General features: G+C 47.9%; 1 protein-coding gene across 4 annotated transcripts in view; it reads right to left on the minus strand.

Moving 5' to 3' along the window:
• Positions 1–24,950, minus strand: part of CYFIP1 (cytoplasmic FMR1 interacting protein 1) — a 93,935-nt gene that overhangs the window by 49,442 nt on the left and 19,543 nt on the right. For 2 of the 4 annotated variants that reach the window (XM_060302603.1, XM_060302600.1), the window contains exons 2-11: positions 16,905–17,027; positions 16,740–16,829; positions 15,392–15,469; positions 15,123–15,224; positions 14,090–14,271; positions 9,686–9,782; positions 9,457–9,585; positions 6,150–6,254; positions 3,945–4,036; positions 1,286–1,403 (exon numbers count right to left, since the gene is read on the minus strand). In XM_060302603.1, coding sequence (XP_060158586.1) covers positions 1,286–1,403; positions 3,945–4,036; positions 6,150–6,254; positions 9,457–9,585; positions 9,686–9,782; positions 14,090–14,271; positions 15,123–15,224; positions 15,392–15,469; positions 16,740–16,829; positions 16,905–17,021 — 1,110 coding nt within the window. In that variant the 5' untranslated portion in view covers positions 17,022–17,027. The remainder of the gene's footprint in view (positions 1–1,285; positions 1,404–3,944; positions 4,037–6,149; positions 6,255–9,456; positions 9,586–9,685; positions 9,783–14,089; positions 14,272–15,122; positions 15,225–15,391; positions 15,470–16,739; positions 16,830–16,904; positions 17,028–24,950) is intronic. The other 2 variants (XM_060302602.1, XM_060302601.1) reach the window with 2 other exon arrangements.

Here is a 24,950-nt window from a genome sequence, read left to right on the forward strand (position 1 = left end):
AAATAAATTAATTAATAAACTCCTACCCCCAACATCTTCTTTAAAAAAAAAAACCACGCATACGCCCTTTTTTAAAAAACAAAAAACCATCATCTGATTATAAAGGCACGATAGCAGACACCAGAAGGCACACAGGAACCATGCACGCTGTCAAGGGCTCCTATTTGGAAAGGTAGAAGCCAGCTCTCTGTGTTGTTTGAGAACATCTCAGGAACTCAGTTTACAACAAAATCATGAAGTCCTGGGGACTGGCCCCCACCTCTACTCTTCGGGCTGCACTGGCCTCCGCAGAGGGGTGAGCTAATGTTCCTCATGGGGAGTCGGCTGCCCACCTGGGGTCTGCAAGGAGGTGATGTGCCCCAAGTATTGGGGCTGTCTTTCAGTCATCTTGGTTACACGATGACAAGTGCTCGGGGGTGAGGGATAGAGTGCATATTGTCCTGCAATGAGCAGGACCAACAGATTGTTCCCCCCAAATGTAATGGGCCTCCTGAGAACCCCGAGGTACCACGATCTCGGAAACCAGACCTGCGTATGTGGCCCCAAGTCCTCGGGTTCCTCTAGACCACCTGCAGCACCCACAGCACTGACCACCGCCCTGACCCTGACCTCAGTGCCCGGTCCACTAAGACGTGAGAAACGACACTCCCGCTGCCGCTCCCCCTCGCTCAGACCCCCGTGCCACCCACCCCATGCGTGAGCAGCAATGGCCTGGAGCCAGGCTTGGGGCAGGTGTGGGGAACGTGACCGGCCCAAGCAAGGACACAGAGAGTCCAGCTGCAAAGCTGGAAGGAATTAACAAGGCCCATGGCCGAAGAGACCCCCCTTCCTCCCACACGCAACTCCAGGTCTCCTCTGGGCACTCGACGCATCTGCCCACCGACTCGGAGGCTCCTGCACTTTCTCCCTCTAGACACGAAAGGGGCGCAAGTCAGAACCACCCCTTCTGTTCCTGACGTCCTCCACTCTCCCCACCCCTCTCCTAGCAGCTTGGAACCATGGAACTACACTAGGAAATGCACTTAATTCATGGTCTCACCTCAGTCCTCAGCCCCGTGTTAACGTTTTTCTGAAAAAAGAAGAAGCTTTCTTGTACAGCTGAACAGATCCAAACAAACTCCATTATATTTGCCCTGCCTCATCCATTATTATCAGTGCTTTTTAAGCACGCAGTGCTAAACTACGTTTCTCAAAGCGATCAATGGTAGTATTTGGGCGCAGAGAATACAAGGGCCACACCAGACCCCATGTCCCCAGGTGCGCTTTGCAGGCAGAGGCCACTCACCTCGCTGTTGCTATAGCGCGCCAGCTCCGAGATGAAGCGCATGTGGTCCTCCCGGATCTGTACCATCTGCTCGCAGATGTTGTACTGTGGGCTGCTGCTGGAGGACGTGCACGTCCATCTGGTGGTAAAGGGGAAGCATGCGTTACCTGACAGGCGACTGGCTGAGGGCACATGCACAGCAGGCCCACCTACCACCCCGGGAGCCCCGCTGCAGCCAAGAGGTAGAGATGCAGAGGAAACGTGGAATTCTCCGCATGGAAACAGAGCCGGGCCTGCCTCATCTCCCTGTGTCAGGGCTGCGTCCTACCTTCTCATGTCTGTATTCTGGAAAAGGAACCGTAATTTCTCCTTAATCGGCAAACTACTTTCCACAAAGCTGAGAGGTGTTGCTGAATTCAGGACACTGCAACACCCTTGCAGGGCCCCTTGACAGATTACTGCAGAGTAGGCAGGAACTAATATTTCCTTATTACTCACATATGAAAACATAGCTATAGTATAAAACAAGTCAGCCAAGGACTCAGGGACAAAAGTTATCCTTAATGAGAGAGTTGAAACTTGGAAATTAGACAGTGTTGCTATAGCTAACTATGTGCACAACACACCATTTCAGCAGCAAACGGATACAGTCAATGTGGTGGGAAAATGTGTATCAAGAATTAAATCTGGGCTTCCCTGGTGGCGCAGTGGTTGGGAGTCTGCCTGCCGATGCGGGGGACGCGGGTTCATGCCCCGGTCCAGGGGGATCCCACATGCCGTGGAGCAGCTGGGCCCGTGAGCCGTGGCCACTGGGCCTGTGCGTCCGGAGCCTGTGCTCCGCAACGGGAGAGGCCACAGCAGTGAGAGGCCCACGTACCACAAAAAAAAAAAGAAAAAAAAAATTAAATCTGTTGGACTTCTTGGGCAGAAAGCATGGGCCTTGCTTTGGGCTCAGAGCGGTTCCCTCAGTTCCCTCGCACTCAGCACCAACTCACACCATGTTTTAACAAGTTGGTCCCCTTTGCTAGAAGGGAAGGATTCAGATTACGAGTTTTCAAGGTGATCAGTACACTATCTCAAGCAGCATCACTTTTTAACTTTCTGATTTTACTACAGGATTATGTGATTACGGCATGAGCAAAGGCAGCTCCCTGAGTGTGCAGTAAGCACACAAGGCCCAGGCCCTCTGCCAGGGTCCACCTTAAACACACTGGCCTCCCCTGCATGCCCCAGACAGCATGTCCACCTCAGGAGAGGCAAGGAGCCCAGAGCCCGATGCCAACATGTGCCCACTCTGCGCCCACCCCCTGTGGCCAGACAAAGGTGCTACGCCATTGGGCTGAGCTCTTGGAGCTGATTGTTGCACGCTCAGGCACCTGCCTTGGTGGCTGTGAAACACAGCATCTAATTGGTAATAATGGCCATCGACTTACAACAGAGCATATTAAAAATAAAGGAAGTATGCAAAACTCCTTGTTTCCTGATTCTCTTACTGATTTTACAATTACGTATGATCTGGATCTGACTGTGTTTGTTAGGGTAGGAGGTGAGTTGTACATTATTAACTTAAACTCAGGCATTTCCATTTATACCATGGAAATCAGCACACCCTCCAAATCAGAGCTCAAGTTGATGCTGAAGTGAAGAGAGATTAGTGAATGTAATTTATAGGAAGGTGATCACATATCAGATTTAATGGCAGATGTGTTAGGAAACAAGCTGGCACAGAGGCTGGCAAACTACATACAACGTGGGCCCAATGCGAGTACCTTCTGCATGGCCATAGAGCCATACAAAATGGTTTTTACAGTTTTAAAGAGTCGTTTAAAAACAACAACAACAACAAAAAGAGTATGTGACACATGTGGCCAGAAAGCCCTAACGTGTTTACAATTTGGTCTTCACAGAAAAAGACTGTTTACCTTTGAGTAGCCAGATTGAGGTGCAACTGTATTTTTCAAAACCATGGCTGAATGGAGACCATGTGTTTGGCAAAAGTCAACTAAAGCATCCTATGAAACTCAAGTGGATATGTGGAAGCTACAATAAAAAGTACTGTGTATTTATTACCATTTCTAACTGTAAGCTGCAGATGTTTTACGACAGGGATTGGCCATCTTTCTCAGGACAGGTCCAGAAAGCAAATGCTTTAGGATTTGGGGGCTACACGGTCTCTGTCACACATCAGCCATAGAGCCATCATCTTAAAAAAAACTCTTTAAAACTGTAAAGACCATTCTCAACCACAGAGACCTTGGGCCTGGCCTGGTTGGGCCCTTGGGTGATAGCTCTGTACCCTCTGTAAGTTACACGTGAATATCTAGCCGCTCCCCAGCAGGCTGCTGTTAAGCTTTTATAAGCACCCAGAGCATTTGGTTATACTTCCGTACTTGTGGCCAGCACTAACAGAACTCTTTGGGATGATGGAAAAGTTCTGTATCTGTGCTGACCAAAACTATTAAACTATTTGAAATGTGGCTATCCCACTAAGGAAATAAATTGCATTTGTAAATGAATTTAAATGTAAACATCCACTCATGGAAAAGGCTACCATATCACGCATTCGGTTCCACGTGGTTGAAAATGTCAAAGGTGGCATCTCTGGATAGATAAGTGGAGTGTTAGGAACCACAGTGAGAACACTGCAGAATGCTCTAACTGGACAGCTCACTCTGCCTACCGAGATTTATTTTCCTCATAGTGGGCGCTGGTCTTGATATATCTTGCCAGTTCTATTTGCATGTCCCCGAACAGCGGAACCACCTGGAGCTGCTGTATTCAAAGAATAAAAAAAACCCAGGGTCATTCAATATGTTTAGTCACCAAATACAATCGCAAGAAGAATGAATAATGCTAATAATTACTGTGGGTTGAATGTTATCTCTGCAAATCACTTACTGCAAAAAAGTTGTAAACAACTTCTACGTTCACTTTAAGAAGAACAAAATAAAAGTTAAAAACCAACTCTCATAAAACCAATTAAATATTAAAATTAGGGCTTCCCTAGTGGCACAGTGGTCGGGAGTCCGCCAGACGATGCAGGGTACATGGGTTTGTGCCCCGGTCCGGGAGGATCCCACATGCCGCGGAGTGGCTGGGGCCATGAGCCATGGCCGCTGAGCCTGCGCGTCCGGAGCCTGTGCTCCGCAACGGGAGAGACCACAACAGTGAGAGGCCCACATACCGCAAAAAAAAAAAAAAAAAATTAAAATTAACCTACCTTGTTGCTAGATCCATGGTCATTAAAAAAAAAAAACAACAACTGTATTTCTATATACTAGGAACTATTAGAAAACAAAAATCTAAAGAGAAAAAAATTACAACAGCATCAAAAAATAAATAAAAAGTATACATTATTAAATCCAACAAAATATGTGCAAGACTTCTAGACAAAAACAATACCAAGAATTCTAGAGAAATTTTTAAAATTCTAAGGGAATACAGAAATACATTAGGTTCATGTATATTGGAAGACACGGTATTTTAAAAATATCAATTCTCCCTAAATTGATCTATAGATTCAACGGAATCACAAACAATATTCCAAGAGGAAAAATGGTTTATGGGTTTTCTGTGTGTATGTGTAAATCAGCAAGTCAATTCTAAAACGTATTTCAAAAGATGGAGGGACAATACTCAAGACAATTGTGAAGAACGTAACTTGAAGACTGGTAAGTAGACCTGCTGGAAACCTACAGCAACTAAAGCCAGCATGGCCCTGGAGCGCAGGTGCAGACCAGTGGGGCAGAGCAGAGAACTTAAGGCAGAGTCACACACATACAGACACCTGCTCTATGACACAGGTGACTCCTCAGAGCAATGGAGGGGAAACGGCCTTTGCAATAATTGGACAGAGTCAACTGGATATCTAGAACAGGAAAAAAAAAATCCAAAAATATCAACCCCCTACCTCACAGCATACACATGGCCAGTTCCAGGGGCATTATAGATCTAGATGGAAAAGAAATGGTGATGCTTCTAGAAGGTATCACAAAAGAAAATTCTCGAGAGTCTGCTTTATCAAAGATTTCTTAAAGTGGACATCAAAGATTGATATATTGGACCACATTAAAATTAAGAACCTCAGTTCACCAAAGACTCTTCAAGAAAGTGAAAAAAAAGAGCCACATAGGGGAAATGCATGTATTTTAGAACACATGTATCTGACAAAGGACACATACCCAGAATACATAAAGAACTACAAATCAACAGGGGAAAAAAAGAATGAGAGACTTGAAAGGACACTTCACAAAGAGAACACACAAAAGACTAATAATACCGTGAAAAGCCATCAGGGAAACATCAAGTAAACCACAAGAAAACAGTAGCCAATAAAATCACAAGGACACGGCTAGTGGTGATGCAAGTCAGCACAGCCATGTGGGAGAGTTGTGAGGCTGTATCTACTACACTGAAAATGTTCATTCTATTGGATGAATACCCAATCCACCACTGGGTATTCATCCAACAGAAATGTGCATAGATGTGCATGAATCAGAGCAGCACTGTTCGGACAAGCCAAAATCCAGAAACAATCTCATGTTCATCACAACAGAATGGATAAATAAATTGCAGTTTAGTCATAAAATGCAGTGCTATACCACAATGAAAATGTAAAAACTACAGTTGCAGGCTCCCACAGGGATGATCTGACAAAGTGAATGGGGGCAGCCAGACACAAAAGAGTACACATGGCACCATTCCATTAGACAAGGTTCAAACCCAGGCAAATCCGGTACAGGGTAGGAGACAGTCTACCTCCACCTACCCACCCACCTGCCACCACTGCATTTCCCAGCACAGAACAAAGCCACAGAGGTTGACCTCCAAAAGCTCAAACTGCATACACTTCAATAAAAAGGTTTACCTAGAAACTGTAACTCACCTTGAAGTACTTGTCGATTTTGGATAAGTTTATTCTTTTCTTGGCATCTAGTTTATAAATGTTGCTGACACTCCCATCCATCAGGTACAGACCAAACCCCATGACCTGCAAATCACAAAATGGCACATAAAGCTCAGACCTGCAAGTTTAATTACCCATAAACACTTATACTGCTACAGTTCATAACTTAGAAATGACCATTCTTCTTTCAAAAAGCACTTTTTAAAAAAATTTAAGTATAGTTGACCTACAACCTATGTTATTTTCAGGAGCACAACATAGTGATTTGATATTTCTACACATTAAAAAATGATCACTACAATAAGTCTAGTTACCATCTGTCACCACGCAAAGACATTACAATATTAATGACTATATTTCCAATGGAGTACATTCATCCTAGTGACTCATTTATTTTGTAGCTGGAAGTCTATACCCCTTAGTCTTACCTATTTCATTCACCACCACCCCGCAATAACCCCACTAGGAACCTCCTGCTTATTCTCTGTATCTATGAGTCTGTTTCTATTTTATGTTTGTTCATTTGTTTTGTTTTTTAGATTCCACATATAAGTGCAATCATATGGTATTTGTCTTTCTCTGACTTATTTCACTTAGCATAATACCCTCTAGGTCCATTCATGTTATCACAAATGGCAAGATTTCATTCTATTTTTAGGGCTGAACAGTATTCCATTATATATTTAGTTAGTTAGTTAGTTAGTTATATAAAATCTTCCTATGCATCTATCAATGTTACACTTTGGTTGCTTTTGTGTCTTGACTATTGTTAACAATGCTGCTGCAATGAACACTGGTGTGCATATATCTTTTTCTTTTCTTCACATAAACATCCAGAAGTGGAATTGCTGGATCCTATGGCAATTGTAGAAGAACCAGCATACTGTTTTCTAGTGGCTGCAGCAATTTACATTCCCACCAGGGTTCACCAGGGATCCTTCTCCACATCCTCGCCAGCACTTTGTCTTCTTTGGAAAAAATATCTTCTTTGGAAAAAATGCCGATTTAGATCCTCTGCCCATTTTTAAACTGAATTTTTTTTTTATATTGAGTTGTACAAGTTCTTCGTATATCTTGGATATTAACGCTTTACTGAATATACTGTTTGCAAATGTCTTCTCCATTCAGTAGGTGACCTTTTCATTTTGATAGTTTCCTTCACTGTGCAAAAGCTTTTTAGTTTGATGTAGTCCCATTTGTTTATTTGCACCTTTGTTTCCCTTTCCTGAGGAGACAGATCCAAAATATATGTTTTCTTCTAGAAGTTTTATGGTTTCAGGTCTTAACATTTAAATCTTTAACCCATTTTGAGTTTATTTTTGTATATGGTGTGAGAGAGTAGTCCAGGTTGATCCTTTTGCAAGTAGCCGTTCAGTTTTACCAATACCACTTATTGAAGAGGCTGTCTTTTCCCTGTCACATGTTCTTGCCTCCTTTGTCATGGACACAAAATGGGCACAAAAGTGCCCATTTAAGTGTGGGTTTATTTCTGAGCTCTCTGTTCCACTGATCTATGTGTCTGTTTTTGTGCCATACCTTCCTGTTTTGATTACTGTAGTTTTGTGGTATAGTTTGAAATCAGGGAATGTGATACCTCCAGTTTTGTTCTTCTTTCTCAAGGTTTGTTTTGACGATTTGGGGTCTTTTTGGTTTCCATACAAATGATAGAATTATTTGTTCTAGTTCCATGAAAAATGCCATTGGTATTTTGTTAGGGGTTGCACCAAAACTGTAGATTGCCTTGGGTATTTTGGTCATTTTAACAATGTTAATTTTTCCAATCCCCAAAACACAACAGATATTTCCATTTGCCATTTTATTAATTGTTTCCTGGGGGTTTTTTTAGAGTTCCTTTTTGTCCCTTTCTTCTTCTTTTGCTCTCTTCCCTCGTGATTTGATGACTATCTTTAGTTTTATGTTTAGATTCCTTTCTCTTTTTTGTGTATCTAGTATAAATTTTTTTTTATAAATTTTTGATTGTGGTCATTATGAGGTTTATATATATGTGTATATATATATATATATATGGCTATATATGATCATATATATATATATGATTAAGTTATGATCTCAAGTTCAGACTCATTCTAATAACCCTGCATTTTTACTCCCCACCAACGCTTAATGTTTCTGACATCATATTTTATATCTTTTGTGTATCCCTTAACTACTTATTGTGAATATAGATGACTTTACTACCTTTGTCTTTTAACCTTACTACTAGCTTTGTAAGTAGTTGATCTACTACCTCTACTGTATATTTGCCTTTACCAATGAGATTTTTCTTTTTGTCATTTTAATATTTCTAGTTCTGGTAAAAAGCATTTTTAAAAGTCCCTCAGAAATTAATAGCTATCCCTTCACATGAAGCTATTTTATGTCATTTTTTGTGTCCTCTTCCAGGTGCATACATCAGCTCCACTTCTCATCAAGCACAAGGCAATACTAAATGTGGATTTCCATAAGCACTTATGACCAGGGGGCTCTTGCACCAGGTAGGTGCAAACAGAATGTTTCCACTGCCACAAAGCACTCCACTGGACAGTGTCCTCTTGCTCTGATCCCTCCGTGCTGCTCTCCAGCAGGAAAGAAGTATTGGAGATGGGCCCACTTGCATGGAGGGCTTTGGGTCAGCAGGACACCCAGAACAGGGTCCCCCGGAGCTGCCCTCCATGAAGGTAGAGAGCAGAGTGAAGAGAATGTCAGAAGCATCTTCTCAGAGTTACTCAGTTTTCCTGGGTCTCTCCCATGTACAAGTTATTAAACTTTTGTTTGAAAAAAAAAACACGCCTTCTCATCTTCCCAGTGAGAAACATCATTGAAAACCTCCCCAATTTGAAACAGAATAATATTGAGGAATATGGTAAATGGCATGTTTCTTGACCAACAAAAGTCTACTATAATCATGGTGACACAGCATACTAAATTTCTAGGAACTACATCCTTACCACGTAGAATCTGGTATAACCTCTGCTACAAGCTTTATACTGAGAAAGGCGCTTGACCAGGGACTCCTCACCCACGAGCACCTTCTCCAGGGATGGGCATGTGATCTACCTGGCACTGGGGTCAAGCTTGGAACACACTCACGGGAATGCATCAAGGACTTGTAGGGCAAACTGCATGTAGGGTGGAGGGTGCTATATATGCGTGTGCGCGCGCGCACACACACACACAAGCATGAGAGAAAAGGTTGGCCAAACGATCATAAAGTGCAGCCTATTCACGAAAGCAGGGCTGCCCCTATCTCATGGTGCTGTTGGCAGCCTACCCTCAACACACGTACTTTGAGAAGCATGTGTTTCTCACTGGGCGTCAAGTACATCCTGTTCTCATAGCAGTCCACACACAGATTCACAATGTCTGCTAAGAGCTCTTCATAGCCAGAAATCACTTCGAGCTGCTGCTGCAGAGACTGAAACACAGAGTGAGACACCTGTGTCACTGACCGCTCTCCGCCCCTCAGCCCCCCAGTGATGCGCCCCATCAGCCAGAGCGGCAAGAGTGTGAATTACTTGTGTGATCTTGTTGTGGTTGGCCAGGAACATGGACAGATTCTGTGATTCCTGGATGGACTGTGGATCTGCCATTTTACGTAAAAACTGAGCAGCCCTATGAAAGGGGGAAAAAAAGGATTAATCAACCAACATGCTTAATGACTTTAAAGAAAAACAGCCTGGGAATAACAAAATTATTTTACCCTCGCTACAGTTATCTGTAGAAATGTGCATCTTAGATGCCGGTTACAATTTCAGCCTCCTCCAGCTTCTCCCCTGAACTCCAGGTAAGTCTCTTTGCAACCTGGATAGCTCATGACCCTACTGTCCATAGCTGATGGACTTCCTCAGAGATGTGGCAGCACTTCTCACAGGCCTTCCTGAAGGGCACCTATACATGGGCCTCTCCCCTGGGCTCCCTGTCCCCAAGTGTGAGAAAGGATGACACTCCCTCTGCTGAGTGACAAAGATGGCCAACACTGTTTAGGTTCTCTGCTAGGAAACTTTTGGGCAGCCAAACCCCCCAACAGTCAGGGACCACACCACGCATAGTTCTGGTGCCAAAGGTCTGAGACAGAATCCTGATTCCACCACCAATTTGCAGTTCCATCTTGGACAAACCTAAAGATCCGGTACCAAGTCTAACATGAGGGCTGGGTTTTCCCACACCACCAAGCAATTCTCTAGCACCAGTTGCCAGTGGTGTTACAATTCTGACACTGCCTGAAGATAGCATCAGACCCCACAGGTTAAGAGCTCAGTCCCACAAGACTGCCACGTCATCCCCCCACTTCAGACACCAGCTGGAGGTCCACGTTGTCACTGTGCTCCTGGCCAACCAGGTACAGATTGGCAGTCCCAACAACCCTTCTTTGGGTTCGATTAATTTGTTAGAGCAGCTCACAGAACTGAGAAGACATTTTATATACTAGATTAACAATTCATTATGAAAGGATATAACTCAGAACAGCCAAATGGAAGAGATACATATGGGGACGGGGGGGGTGGGGCTTCCATGCCCTCTCCAAGCACCACTCCCCCCGAAACCTCCACATGTTCACCAACCTGGAAGCTCTCTGAACCCTATCTTTTGGGGTTTTTATGGAGGATTCCTCACATAAACATGCTTGGTTAGATCACTGGACATTGGCAATGGATTCAACCTCTAACCCCTCTCTCCTCCCTGAGATCAGGAGGGTAGGTCTGAAAGTTCCAACCCTGTAGTTACAGGGTTGATTCTGCTGGTGACCAGCCCCCATCCTTAGGGTAACTAGAGGCTTTCCAAAGTCACCACATTTACATAACAAAAGAAACTTTCTTGATTTTATCATGGGAAATTCTAACGGTTTTAGGAGTTCAGTGTCAGAAATGGGGATGAATACATATTTCTTATTATAAATCAATATCACACCTCCTGAACTCTCCTGACTCTCACTTACCATACCTGTGAAAAACAATAGCTATACGACCTACCCAATGGGGCTGACAAGGGAACGGTGGACACAAAAGGACCTGTACACTGAGGTCCAACAAATCCTGTGCAACACAGGCTGAGTCTCTAGTTTTTGCAAAGAGGGTGAAAGCACATATGAGGATTCTGCACACCTAGGGCTTCCCCAAAAAAGTTTAGCGGAAACTGCCCACATAAGGACCTGTCGTGCAACCTAGAACCTCTGGGGTTTTACTAAAGAAAAGCTTTCATGGCAAAGACTGGTAACCTACCCCAACTGTCATTTCCTTCCCTTTCCTTCCCTTTCCTTCCCTTCCCTTTTTTCAGAATAAACCCTGAATTTCTGTGGTGCAGTAATGTGCCTCATTCTCATCTCCATGCTGTGACCAACTGCTGAGCCATGAGATGTAATGCAAAACTTTGTAAGGCACTTGAAAGTTTACTTGTAAGGAATATTGTGGGCCCTTCAATGCTCCTTCCTTCCTGCTGACTGGAATACAGAGATGACAGCTAGAGCTCAAGCAGCCATCCTGGGCCACAAGGCAACAAATGAAGACAGCAGGAGCTCTGGTTCCTCAACACTATGGAACCCCGTCAGCTGCAGACCATCTACGTCAGAACTTTTCAGGTGAGAAATAATCTGCAATCTTGCTTACTTCTTAAGTTGTAAAAAATTATATACAGTGAAACAATATTAACTGATATGTTTACATTCTTTTTTAAAGTGTTCACTTTACTGTATTGATTTGAGTGGGTGTTGAAGCTGCAGGAGTGGAAACTAAGGAAGGGACCAAGAATACCTGCTTTTATTTTCCTTAAGCCTCACCATGACTATATGGGTTATCTGGCATTTACACTCAGGAAAGGCTGTAACTACCAGCTGGGTGCACATAAAATGTGTTCTGAGTGTTGAGTGTGGGAGTGTGAGGGCTAGGGAGAAGTGGAGGTTATTGTCTGGGAAAGTAAACCAACCAACCGGGATACCAAACATAGGTCACAGGAAGAGGCTGCTGGAAGGGTGAGGGGTGCCCAGGCCCTCTTCTGTGCTTAGGGGAGCCTAGGGGGTAGCAAACACGCTGGGCAACTTCTGAATGGGGTGCCCGGGGGCCTTCCACAGAGCAGCCGTATCTTTAAACTATTTTCCAGACTGGGCTTTGAAATAAAGGTGCTGCTGCTAAGAGAGAGAGGGAGAAAAGAAACCTTTTTAAAATTTAAAACCCCTGGGGCTGTCCACCTCCCCATTTCCCTGATAGAGTCAGGAAGGCTGCGAACACCCGACAAGTGATTTGTGCCATCAGGAGCAGCAGTTGTTCTCCTGAGCTGGGAAGTTCCGAAGCCCCGACACTCCACCAAGAGTCACACGCACTTGGAATCCCACAAAACTGGCATCAAATGGAGACAACTCCAGACTTTCCTACCGGAGCGGAGTTAACAGGACAATTCAAAAGATTTTGTCGTTCTGAAGATCTAGGCTTCCGTGCAGAGCTAACTCTAGGTGATGAAGGGAACGCCTGAACTTATTTCACACGAATGAGGCTTAAAGTCTGGGAGATCTAGCTCAACTTCCAGTGCCATCCCCTCCTCAAATCTGTTTCATGCCTCATCTCAAGTCGACTTCATTTTAAAGACACAGCAATAGGTGCACGATTTTAAGTACGTGTTGGGGTTCAGGGTAGGCCGCCCCCAAATATGCCACTGTGGCATATTGAATTATTCAGAATTGAAGTTACTTAAGAAACAGCCACAGCAGGGCATTCTGACCTCCTCTGTGCCCCTGAAAGCAGGAAACAAACCTCCCACATGAAAGGTCCCCTCCCTGCACCAGGAGGTCGGGAGACATCGTCATCACAAGAGACGGGGCGTTCAAGGCTGAGAAGGCCGTGTGAGCTAACCTTCCAACCTCCTCACTCACTGGCCACCCGAACTCAAACTTCTTTGTCTTGTCAATTCTTCACAAATTTTTTTTCTTTGTTTCAAAAGTATAAACGCTGGGAATTCCCTGGCAGTCTGGTGGCACTCCCACTACAGGGGGCTTGGGTTCCATCCCTGGTCGGGGAACTAAGATCCCACACGCTGCCAGGTGTGGCCAAAACAAAAACAAAAACAAAAGGTATAAACACTGCCTCCTTTGGTCACTTCTTTGGGTCTCATATCTTGGGACCCCCATACTCATGAAATGAAATTATATTTGTTTTTCTCCTATTAATCACTGTTTTCTTAAAGGCGGTACTCAGGCAAGAACCTAGAAGGGCAGAGGAAAAATTCTTTTTCTTCCCCTACAAATGAAACCACAGCCTATTCAGACACAAAATAAAATCTCTTCTAATTTAATTTTATAGCTAAGATTCCTTGTCTAGCAAAGGAAACAGAAGTCAGCATCTCATTCCAGCCAACATGTTTTAACAGTCCCAGGCAGACTTTCTAGAAAGTCAGTTAGAGGACAGCAGCTCCGCTCTACCTGCCACCAACACAGTGTCGCAGCTGCAGCGCCGAGCCGTGCCCACCTTTTCCAATTCTCTTCTCCAGAAGCTGTCCACATTCGAAAAGAAAACCGCTCTGGAGGCCAACTGGTCTGGGGAGCCCTGTGGGTGCCGGGGCCAGCTGTGCCCACTGCGGTGACGGTGCCCGCCTGCCGGGGATGCCCACCAGCCAGCCAGCGACGAGCAGCGGCGGCCCCAGCAGGCGTGGAGACTCCAGCCCCCTGGACAAGACGCTCAGCGCCTCAGCGCCCACGCACCACCGGCCCCATACAGGCTCAGAGCACATCACTGCTGTCTGGGCTGAGAGTCCAGGGCCCGCCCCCACCCCCGCCCCGCCCCGCCCCGCCCCCAAAGCCTACAAGAACGCCTCGCAGCGCTGGCGGTCCGCCCAGGAGAACACTTCCGCGGGACGAGACTGGCCCTCGTGGGCACTGCACCCCGCACGCGAGTGCACTCGGGAACCCGGCCCTGAGTCCCAAGCGTGCTCATCACCTCTTGTAGGCTGAGTGGTCATTCTTCACGCTGCACTTCATGTTCTTCAGCTCGTCCAGCACGGCAAACATGTTGATGAACTTGCCCAGGGTGATCAGATAGGCTTCAGACACGAAGTCCTTCCTTCTCTCCGCGTGACACAGGCGCCTCACCTCCCCACAAAAACGCTCGATGGCGTTTCTCTGTGCAGAGGAAGCAGGGGCAGAAACGCGGCTTTCAGGGACGGGCCAACCCCAAGCCCAGCTCCAAGCACAGGGTCCAGAGTCACGTTACTCGCTGATGAAACACCCAACCAGGGGTGCATGTTTACAGCTCGGGTAAAGAGACATGTTTCTAGAAAGTGATTTCCACGAGCCTTTGCTCTGTAACAATCATTATCAACTTTGCACTTTACCAACTATGTCCCCAAAGTAAAAGAATTTTGTTGATTATTCCAGCAAAGTTACTGAGCAAAATGCTCCAATAGAATGTCTGTAAAGCACACTGCTTTAGCTTTTAGAGTTGAAAAAGGGGGTGGGAGGATTTCCACTTGACAATTTTTAAGATAAGACAAAAATTCGTCACCGAAGAAGTTCTATCTTCTCCCTTTGCTAAAGGAGTCTATAATAAAAACTTTCACACATTTCTAAACTATGTCTTTAAAAAAGCCAGCAAGTCCCTCCCTGTGGCCACTCTGTTTAACCCAAGGGCCAGAAGGAGCCAAGGCCAGGGCGAAGCCCACCAGAGTGGACAGTGGGGAGAAAACACCCCAAAACCAGATGAATCGAAAGTGTAAGCCTGTAAGCGTACTGACAGAAAGCAGTCTTCCTGCAGGAACTACAAATTCACTCTCGAGGGGAGAAGAGAAGTGAAACCCAGAAGCAGCATTTATTCTGAAAGGGCCAGTAACGCTTTGGACTGTCTAAGGCTTAGTTCCCTTTGGTCTCAGAGCTATTGTGATCGCTTGAATTTACACGCACTTTGTTTAGTTGGTAGATGGTGCCACCATCTCACTCCTCTGCTCTAAACCCCTAGGATTATTTCACTGTTTTACCTGGAAGTACATAAAATTCATCAGTTTTGTGACCTCAGGCTCAAGGACCTCCACGGTTTTCTCATAAATTTCCACTCTGTTAGGCTGTTCGTTACATTTCACCTGGGAGAAAACAAACATGACATAGAGAGGCTTCAACCCTGAGAGGATGTGGGGAGTGCCCTGAGATGGAGCAGGCCAGAGGTGGGGCGGGGTCTGACTGGGCAGGGACGAGTGGAAAGGATGAGGGGGTGGCCAGTGGGGGTTGGGGTCCGGCTGGGATGGGGCACCTGCGGGATGGCCCGAGAGCAGCTCCTCCAGGTGTACAGCATGACGGCGTACTCTTGGCCTTCCTCCAGCATCTCGTTCTGCAAGGGTACACGGGGCAAATCAAAGGCAAGCAAAACAATCATAAAAAAGGAGATGCCAAATCGCCAACAGCTAGAGCCATAAACCATGGTGACCATGGTGGAGAGGCCAGGAGGACCCTCTCTTTGAGGGACAGAAAAGCACCAGGACCTGTGTGCCAAGAGACAGCTGCTAAGATACTGGTGACACTGCAGACCACCCCAAACACCCCCATGGCTTCTGCAGGCTGAAGAGGGGTATCAGCGACATGCGGCCACCTCTGCCCAGGGGCAGCACAGCCCAGGGCACCTGCCGTAGCCGCTACACCTCAGCCCCACTCAGCCCCAAGCCACCTACTGGCAGTGCAGATCTGAAGCTGGGGACATGGGAAGCGTGCAGTGCAGTTGAACGCACACGGGGTCCTCACAGCCGCTCCACCAAGCCACACAGAGCCTCCTGGCCCCGAAGGAAGACTAACACACTCTGCTGTCCCCAGGGCGGGGAGGGAAAGCACTTAAAATCCAGGGAGAGTATCCATGGGAAGAGGACTGCCATCATTTCAAAACTGCTTTCGTGTCTACTCCTTCTTTCACGTTATTTCCTTTGGTAAAAATGGCAAAAATTGCACAGATGTCCCTGAAAATGTTGACTACAGTTTGGTAATGTTTTTAAGATGCTTTAAAATGCTCACAACCTTTGACCTAGTAACTTCACTTCTACAAATCTAGCCAGTGAGAATGATGATGTATTTAGGAAGATGTTCATCACAGCATTTTTTACTAGAAGAAATCAAGGCAAACTAAGTAAACATAGTTAAATTTTGCAGATTAGTTAAAATTTGCAAAAATAGTTAAATTTTGAACACTTAAAAACTGGACTAGACAGCCATTAAAAATTACTTCATCTGGTGCGTTTTACTGACATGTTAAAATGTTCATGAAATCATTAAAATACATAATTATAATAACAATGCAATTCATTTATGCAATCTAAATCCCATATGGGTGTGTACCTGGTATGCTTGAGTACAAGTACAAAAGAGGGAGAATGGGTTCCCTCAAAATGCTGACAAAGTTTTTCTCTGGGCCACAGAAGCCAGGTTTTCAGAAAGAGCATATATTGTCCTTATAATTTAAAAAAAAAAAAAAAAAAAAGGTGCTTTAAAAAAACATAAAACACTTCATTCACTTTCTTCTCTTCTTCCTCACTATGTATCCTATCAGGATAATACCAAAGTGACATTTGCTATTCAGACATGCCATCCCCCCAGAGGAAACTGCGCAGAGTTACCATGCTAGAATGGACGGTCGCTTGTTCAATGTATCTTGCAATGCCAGTGACAAATGCATTTCTGTCTTCAAAATTAGTGTTGAAATTTGGCTGCAAGAAAGAAGAAAACCATCAAGTAGAGGTCAGCACCACAGGCCACGCATCCCGCGGCCGCCCAGCACCCACCTGGTAGAGCAGTGAGGATGGCGGGGGCTCGATGCAGGGCTGCTGGTCGGGCAGAGGCAGCTCTTCCAACAGGTCCACGTTGGACAGCGCATCCTCCAGCGTCACCTGGGCTGCCATCCTGCCCTAGGACAAAACACAGAGTCCCCCCAGGCCATGAGGAAGGGCAGGGGCACCCTGACAATCCTTCCAGGGTGGGGTGCTTAGCACCCTGCTCCCCTGTGCCCTCTCCTCAGGGAGCTGGGGATGCTGGAGGGGTCTCGGCCCATCCCTGGGGTCTGGCATCTCTCTCTAGGCTCACCAGCAGGGGAGTCACAATACAGCCTCTGCTGGTCGTGGAGTAGGGCGCATGGGCCAAAACACGTGCCATCACCCCCTGCCACCTTACCACCTCAGGGCCACCATCCTGGAGGGCTCTCCGTGAGGGACTGGCAACCCCTCACTGAGCTGGAGGTGGGAACAGCTCCTCCAGTACCATGTCTGCCTCCAGGGGCCGATGGTGCTTCCCTGCCAGTGGCGCTTCCCAGGTGCGTCCTCCAAGCAGGGCCACACAATAGGGACAGAGATGGATGAGGCCAGAGCCCTGCCTCCAGGAATACAGGGCAGCCTGCAGCGCCCATTGAGGTGAGGGCCGGCGGCCAAGGGGAGGAAATAGGGAAGGACTATTGGCAGAGGCCTGAGAGCCTGGACTGTGCAGCTGCCAGACAGAAGCACAGCAACAGAGACGGACTTCACCTGCCACGCCTACGCCAGCTCCAGGAGAGAGGAGTCAGCTCACTCCAGCTTGCCTCCGCTGAGTGCTGCTGTGACCCTGGACAGGACTCAGGGACGAGCTCTGACTGCAGACGGGCACACCAAGCAGCTCCGCCCCTGGCAGGATCCTGGGGTAGCTCTGACCTCAGACAGGTTGCGTGGGGCAGCTACATGGGAAGCTACGTTCATTCTGAGATGGAAAGAGCAGCAAGCGGGCTGGACAAGAACACTGAAGGAAGAAGCACCCAGTTGCTCCACCTATAGCAACTGGGCCCCAGGCAAGGCATGGGCGTGGAAGTGTACGGCAGGGCAGGCTTCCAAAGCCCGGGCATACTGGTTAGAGGACCAACAAGGGAACCCCAGGCCCCTGGAAAGCCCCAAGGCCAGTGTGGAGAGGAAGAAGCTTGGAAGAGCAAGCCCCCAAAGTTGCTCATGAATGTCAGGCCCACCCCCAGGCTGCGTGGATCTGATCCTGACACCCCAAGCCCTGAGACCACGGCCAGGTCCCAGACAGCCCCAGGAGGCACACACAGGCCAGATCCAATGGCACGGCTGAGGCTCCAAAGAACTGACACGGAACCGTAACCCAGAGAGGGCAGGTCAGAACTGCACCTAAATCAAACGAGGTTGTTTGCCTCGTTTGGAAATGGAAATGGAAACACCGACATTTTCCTAGGATTTAAGCAAGACCCAGAGTCTCATACTATAATATCCAAAATGTCCAGCTGCAATCCAAACTACTCAGCAAAGAACCAGTAGTGTCTTAACCCCTGTTGGAAAAGATGAGCAACAGATACCAATACCAAAATAACAGATGCTACAACTATCTACCAGACTTAAAGCACCTACTATAAAAATGCTCTAAACAAACAGCACTCCTGAACTGAACAAAAAAACTGAAAGACAGCAAATAAATAAATAAAGATATAAAGAACCAAATGGAAATTCAGAACTAAAAAATACAATACTGAAATTTTAAAAACTCCCCATATGAGCTTAAAAGCAGAGGAAAGATTCAGTGAACTTGAAGACAGAGCAATGGAAATGATCTAATCTGAATGACAGAGAGAAAAAAGACTGAAAAGAATGAAGAGCTTTGAGGACCTTTGGGACAAGAGAAAAAGTCTAACAGTCACATCAGAGTGCAAGAAAGGGAGCAAAGTGGGCATGGCTGGAAAAACAGCTGAAAACATGACTGAAAACTTTGCAAGTGTGGCAAAACTTTGATCTGCAGATTCAAGAAGCTCAACAGACCCCAAACAAGATAAACTAAAGAAATCCCTACCCAGACACATCACAGTCACACTGCTGAAAAATAGACAATGAAGAAAATATCTTAAAAAGAGCCCGAGAAAAGTGGCTCATGACCTAGAGACCACGTTCGACCTCTCCCCAGAAACCAGGGGGACCTAAAGAAGTAGAAGACACTTTTTAGGTTGAAAAAGAAGTGTCATGAAGATGAAATAAGGACATTATCAGATGAAGGAAAATCAAAAGGATTCATAGACAGCAGGTGAACACAAGTTCAGAAGGAAGTGATACCAGAAGGAAACTTGGGACATAAAAAGCAAAAGCAAGAGAAAGGGTAAACAGTGAGTAAACAGAGTAGACAGCTTCCTCTAGAGGTCTTTAAAAGATGTTTGGTGGCTGAAAGCAAAAATGAAAATATTGTCTGATGGAGTATTCAGTGTATAGAAACGTAATATATAAGAGAACTATGGGGCCTCCCTGGTGGCACAGTGGTTGGGGGCCTGCCTGCCGATGCAGGGGACACGGGCTCGTGCCCCAGTCCGGGAGGATCCCACATGCCACGGAGCGGCTGGGCCCGTGAGCCATGGCCGCTGAGCCTGCGCGTCCGGAACCTGTGCTCCGCAATGGGAGATGCCACAACAGTGAGAGGCCCACGCACCGCCAAAAAAAAAAAAAAAGAGCCTCGGGGCTTCCCTGGTGGCGCAGTGGTTAGAAGTCCATCTGCCAATGCAGGGGACACGGGTTCGAGCCCTGGTCCGGGAAGATTCCCACATGCCTCGGAGCAACTGGGCCCGTGCGCCACAGCTGCTGAGTCTGCTCTCTAGAGCCTACGAACCACAACTACTGAAGCCCGCGGGCCTAGAGCCTATGCTCTACAGCAAGAGAAGCCACCACAATGAGAGGCCCGCGCACCGCGACGGGGAGTAGCCCCTGCTCGCCGCAACTGGAGAGGGCCCGCGCGCAGCAACAAAGACCCAATGCAGCCAAAAATAAAATAAATTTAAAAAAAAAAAAAGAGCCTCTAGGGCTTCCCTGGTGGCGCAGTGGTTAAGAATCCACCTGCCAATGCAGGGGACACGGGTTCGTGCCCTGGTCCGGGAGGATCCCACATGCCGCGGAGCAGCTGGGCCCGTGAGCCATGACCGCTGAGCCTGCGCGTCCGGAACCTGTGTTCCGCAATGGGAGAGGGCACAACAGTGAGAGGCCCGCGTACCGCAAAAAAACAGAAACAAAAACATAATGACATAGGTAGGCTGACAGTAAAAGGGGGAAAGAGAAACTGTGCAAGAAAAGGAAGCTGGACTACTTGAGTGTCAGACAAAGCCAACTTCAGAGCAGGAAGTTACCAGGGATAAAGACTGGGGCTGCATAACGACAGAAGGTCATTCAGCAAGGAGACAGAACCACACTCAGGGTGGATGCACTAACAAGAGAGTGCAAACCAGGCAAACGCTGATGGCACCGAAAGGAGAAGTAACTCCACCCTGGAGACAACAACAGGTCTCAGCCAGCAACAGGAGATCAGCAGGACACACAGGACAGACACCAAGGGAGCGACGGGGCCTGACGGCGGTTCACAGAACACCCCTCCCGACAGCACGGTGCTAACTACGAATTTTAAATGTAGCAGATATTTTTCAAAATAATGAAAACTTTTTCCTTCCATTACCAACTTCCTTCTATCATCACAACTTCCTGTTCCACATGCTCAAGAAAAGACACACGCCCAGGACAGGGGATGCATAGCGCCACGTCCTCAACCTGGTCACTGCCTTGCAGAGCCAGTGCGGGGCTCCAGTGGTGCCCACACACGGCACCTCAAAGCTGATGGCCTCCAAGGGGCCAGGCTGCCCTGCAATGATCTTGCGGCCCCTCAGGGCTGCTTGGCCTCACCTCTGTGCCTCCCACCCCCGCGGGTCAACGAGAAAAACTGGTCGGGCCAACCACCCTGGGACAGCCACACAGCTCACATGACAGGCCGCCCTGGCTGTCTGCCCAGTGCCTGCGGGACGCCCTCCCTCCCCCACCTCTGCCCAGGACAGTCCAGGAGAACCCAGGTACGGAACTGGTGCAGGAGGGTTGCAGAAAGCCTCCGTGACACACACGGGTCACATCCTAGGAAAAATGTCAAATGTTCAACTTATTTCCAATCAATGTGTACGGATATTTTTCTTTGTTGTGTTTTATATATACAGTGGAATATTATCTGGTCTTAATAAGGAAGGAAATTCTGACACATGCTACAACATGAATGAACCCTGAAGACACGCTAAGGGAAATAAGCTAGTCACAAGCAGACAAATACTGCACGATTCCACTCACATGAGAGGAGCTAAATTCATAGAAGGAAAGTAAAACGGTGGTTACCAAGGGGTTGGAGGGGCGGGGACTGGGGAGTTACTGTCTAATGGGCATAGAGTTCCAGTTTGGGAAGATGGGGAAAGTTCTGGAGATGGACGGTGGTGATGGTTGCACAACAGTGTGAATGTTTCAAATGGCAAATTTTATATGTTATGTATATTTTACTACAATTAAAAAATTAGGAGTGGGCTTCTCTGGTGGCGCAGTGGTTGAGAGTCTGCCTGCCGATGCAGGGGACATGGGTTCGTGCCCCGGTCCGGGAAGATCCCACATGCCGCGGAGCAGCTGGGCCCATGAGCCATGGACGCTGAGCCTGCGCGTCCGGAGCCTGTGCTCCGCAACGGGAGAGGCCGCAACAGTGAGAGGCCCGCGTACAGCAAAAAAAAAAAAAATTAGGAGCAAAACATTAGCAATATTTATTGTAGATAAATCAGAAAATACAGAAAGGTAAAAGAAATTATCCACAATCCCCTGATTTCTCACAGAAACAAGATGATAGAAGCTCTTTTGTAAGCTACTTTTCCCTTCCAACTTCCAAAAAACGTTGACGTTGTTGAACATTCTTTCATAGCATCTTTTAAGCTTCATGTGGACTACGGGTCAAGGCCCTGCCGTCACTCACGGAGGCTCTCTCTTATTTGCTGCATTTTCCTCCCCATGTTTTTCGGTCAGGAACACCCCCTACAAACACCCAATTCCAGGGCCACGGGCACCCCCGCGACTCTCCAACCTGTGCAGCTTCCACAAATGCACGTCTGCCCGGCCTCTGCCTCACCTGTTGAGGAAACCTGGAACTGCCAGTTCCAAGTTCAAGTCCCCAGTCTCCATCTCGCCTTCTTCTTTGACAGCTCAGAATTCTCTTTAAATCCATTTACTTTTCTCTATCTCTAACGGCCGCCCCTCATCGGGGTGGCCCACGCTCCCTCCCTGTGCCTGCTGCCACCCAGACCCAGAGCCTCGCCGGCCCCTCCTCCCAGCCTCACGTCGGGCCCACTGGGGTTCCTTCCCAGCACGACACAGGGGCCTTGTGTGTCTGGTCACTGCAAGGCCCTGGGGCAGAGCCTCAACCACATCTGAAGGACCCACATGCCTTTGCAGCGGGCTTCCACTGGTGCCAAAGCCCAAGAGCGTAACTAAAGTAACACATTTGGAACGCACTCAAACCTGCCCGTGCAGCCATGCGGGAGCTTACGGTTTAACAACTTGATTACATTTCTGTCTTCTCTGGCTCAGCTCAAAGGAGCTCATGCGGCTCCACAGCTTGGGGCCTGGTCACAGCAGGGTGGCATGTGACCACAGGCACAGAGGGGAGGCCACGTGAGGACACGGCGAGAAGGCGGCCGTCTGCAAGCCAAGGAGAGGCGCCTCGGAGGGAAGCAGCCCTGCCGACACCTTGATCTCAGACTTCCAGCCTCCAGCACTGTGAGGGAGTCTGCCTAAGCTGCCCAGACTAACACAGCCAAGGTCGGGTAGAGCAGAATCTCCCAGACAGGGTCCCTACACCCTTCTTCTGACTGGCCACGAAAACCATCCCCATGCTGGTGTTTTTTCTGATCATAAAACAATACAGGCTCGATGCAGAAAAAGACTGCTGAGAGCAAAAACCAGCTGACCCACTCGGGCCTCAGTCTGAAAGTACCAGCATCAGCACTTCTGGTCTGTGACCGCCCCCAACACCCATCCTTCCTCCCCCTGGGGGTGAAACAACTGCAAACAGACGTTGTCCACCCAACAACATAAAAGCCAGGCTTTTTCTTCCTTGACTGATTCCTTTCAGCAGTAGTTCCTAACCCTGTTTCTGATCCCTACGGCTTGTCAAGTTATCAAGATGAATTTAAATATGTCAGCGGAACTTTCTTTTAACAAGCTATGAACAAGTTACGAGTTTTTAAAATAAAGATTTCAAAAAAGGACACACTGGGACATCCCTGGCGGTCCAGTGGTTAAGACTCCGCGCTCCCACTGCAGGGGGCACGGGTTCGATCCCTGGTAGGGGGAACTAAGATCCTGTATGCCGCACGGTGCAGCCAAAAAAAAAGACATGCTGATCTCACTTTGCTGCTGCTGGAGTGTCCCTGACTAAGGGATCCCCAGGGCTCAGGGGACACGCGTACTCTGGACAGTTCCTCAGCAACTTCCCCACAGGTAGGGTGGGCGAGTGGGAAGCCAGAGCTCTGAGCTGGTAGCACTTCACCCGCCCTGTGCACCACCACCCACCCTGCTTGTTCCTTTAACGGGCAGTGTCCTGGGGCCCCACGGCAGGGCCCTAGCACTCAGACGGTGTGCCCACGCCTGTGAGCTGGAGAGGCGGAGAGTGGGCGAGCTTCCCCGGTAGGGCCGAGATGCAGGGATGCTGTGCTGTGACATACCGCAACACTCATAGCCAGCGAGACCCCGGGGCCCAGCTGCTTCCTCCTCCTATGCTCCCCGGCCCCTGCCCTTGGGTGAGGGGCTCCCAGGGTCCAAGGGCCTCTTCTGACTCAGCTGACACACCATCCTGCAACCGAAACTCAGGCTCAGTTCTGTGCAGGGCAGGGTCTTTGAAATCCTGCCTCCGTAAGGGGACCTCCCGTCTCCTGCCATGACATGGACCCCTTCATGGAGGGGCACCCAACCCCACTCCACCCAGGACCAGCACCTAGACAATGCTTCTGGCGTAGCTCACAAGCAGAGCGAGCTGGGGGCACCCTTCCTGAACTTGGAGCCGATGTGTGACCAGAGCCAAGGCCCAAGGAAGACACCCTTTGAACCTCAGGTGGCCACCACAGGCAGGCATCAGAGAACCCCAAGTGGGCTCAGGGGACCACAGATGGGGGTCAGGCAACCTCAGGTAGGCAGGAGGTCAAGGTTCCCAGTGCCGGGCTAGAGACCCCATGGCTGCTGCCCCCCTTTCTCCCCAACGTGGCACCGTCCACCCCTCAGCCTAGATCACCCTACAACTTCCCAACAAGTCATCCGCACAGTCACCCTCAGGGTGGGGTCGTCACACTCTGACAGATGATCAGGGCAATGCACAGAGCCGCACAGCCACAGAGCAGGGCAGAGCCAACGTGACCCCAGCGCCAGGCGCCGTGTGCACCTGGGCCGAGGACACAGGCAGATTACAGCGGTAGAGAAGCCTGCCAGGCCTGAGGGCAGGAGAGGGGCAGCGAGAGCCCGAACCCCAGAGCAGCTGTTGGGGTCGAGAGAACAGCGCTGGGAATGGGGAAGGGCTGCGGTGAACAGCCCAGGGAGAAGGTAGGTTGGTTTCTGTGAATCACAGCAGCCACCACACAATTCAAAACCGAGAACAGCAGATAACAGGACTTTTGTTGTTGAATGAGAATATGATCTGATCGTTTTCCCTGTTTCTGTGCAGGACGAAAGGGAAGCCTCCTCTGTTTGCCGGCAGTTCAGTTAAAAGGTAATAATAGACAACGAGTCCTTACATAATTCAACAATTTTAAAAAATAAAAAAAGAACACTTAGGCTAGGCTGCAGAGAATTAATAGAAATTAAAGCGGAGAGACTAATTTTCAACCTGGTAGCATGGGTGGCACCAAGAGATTAAAAGGAAAAGAGAAAAAAAGTATGTGTGTGTGTGTGTGTGTGTGTGTGTGTTTGTTTTCAATAACCCAAGATCACTGGGAGAACACAGGCTCCCCATCAGAACACTGGCTGCAGAGACAAGATGAAACAAAAGCG

The sequence above is a fragment of the Globicephala melas genome, chromosome 7, assembly GCF_963455315.2.
Source record: "Globicephala melas chromosome 7, mGloMel1.2, whole genome shotgun sequence".
Lineage (NCBI taxonomy): Eukaryota > Metazoa > Chordata > Mammalia > Artiodactyla > Delphinidae > Globicephala > Globicephala melas.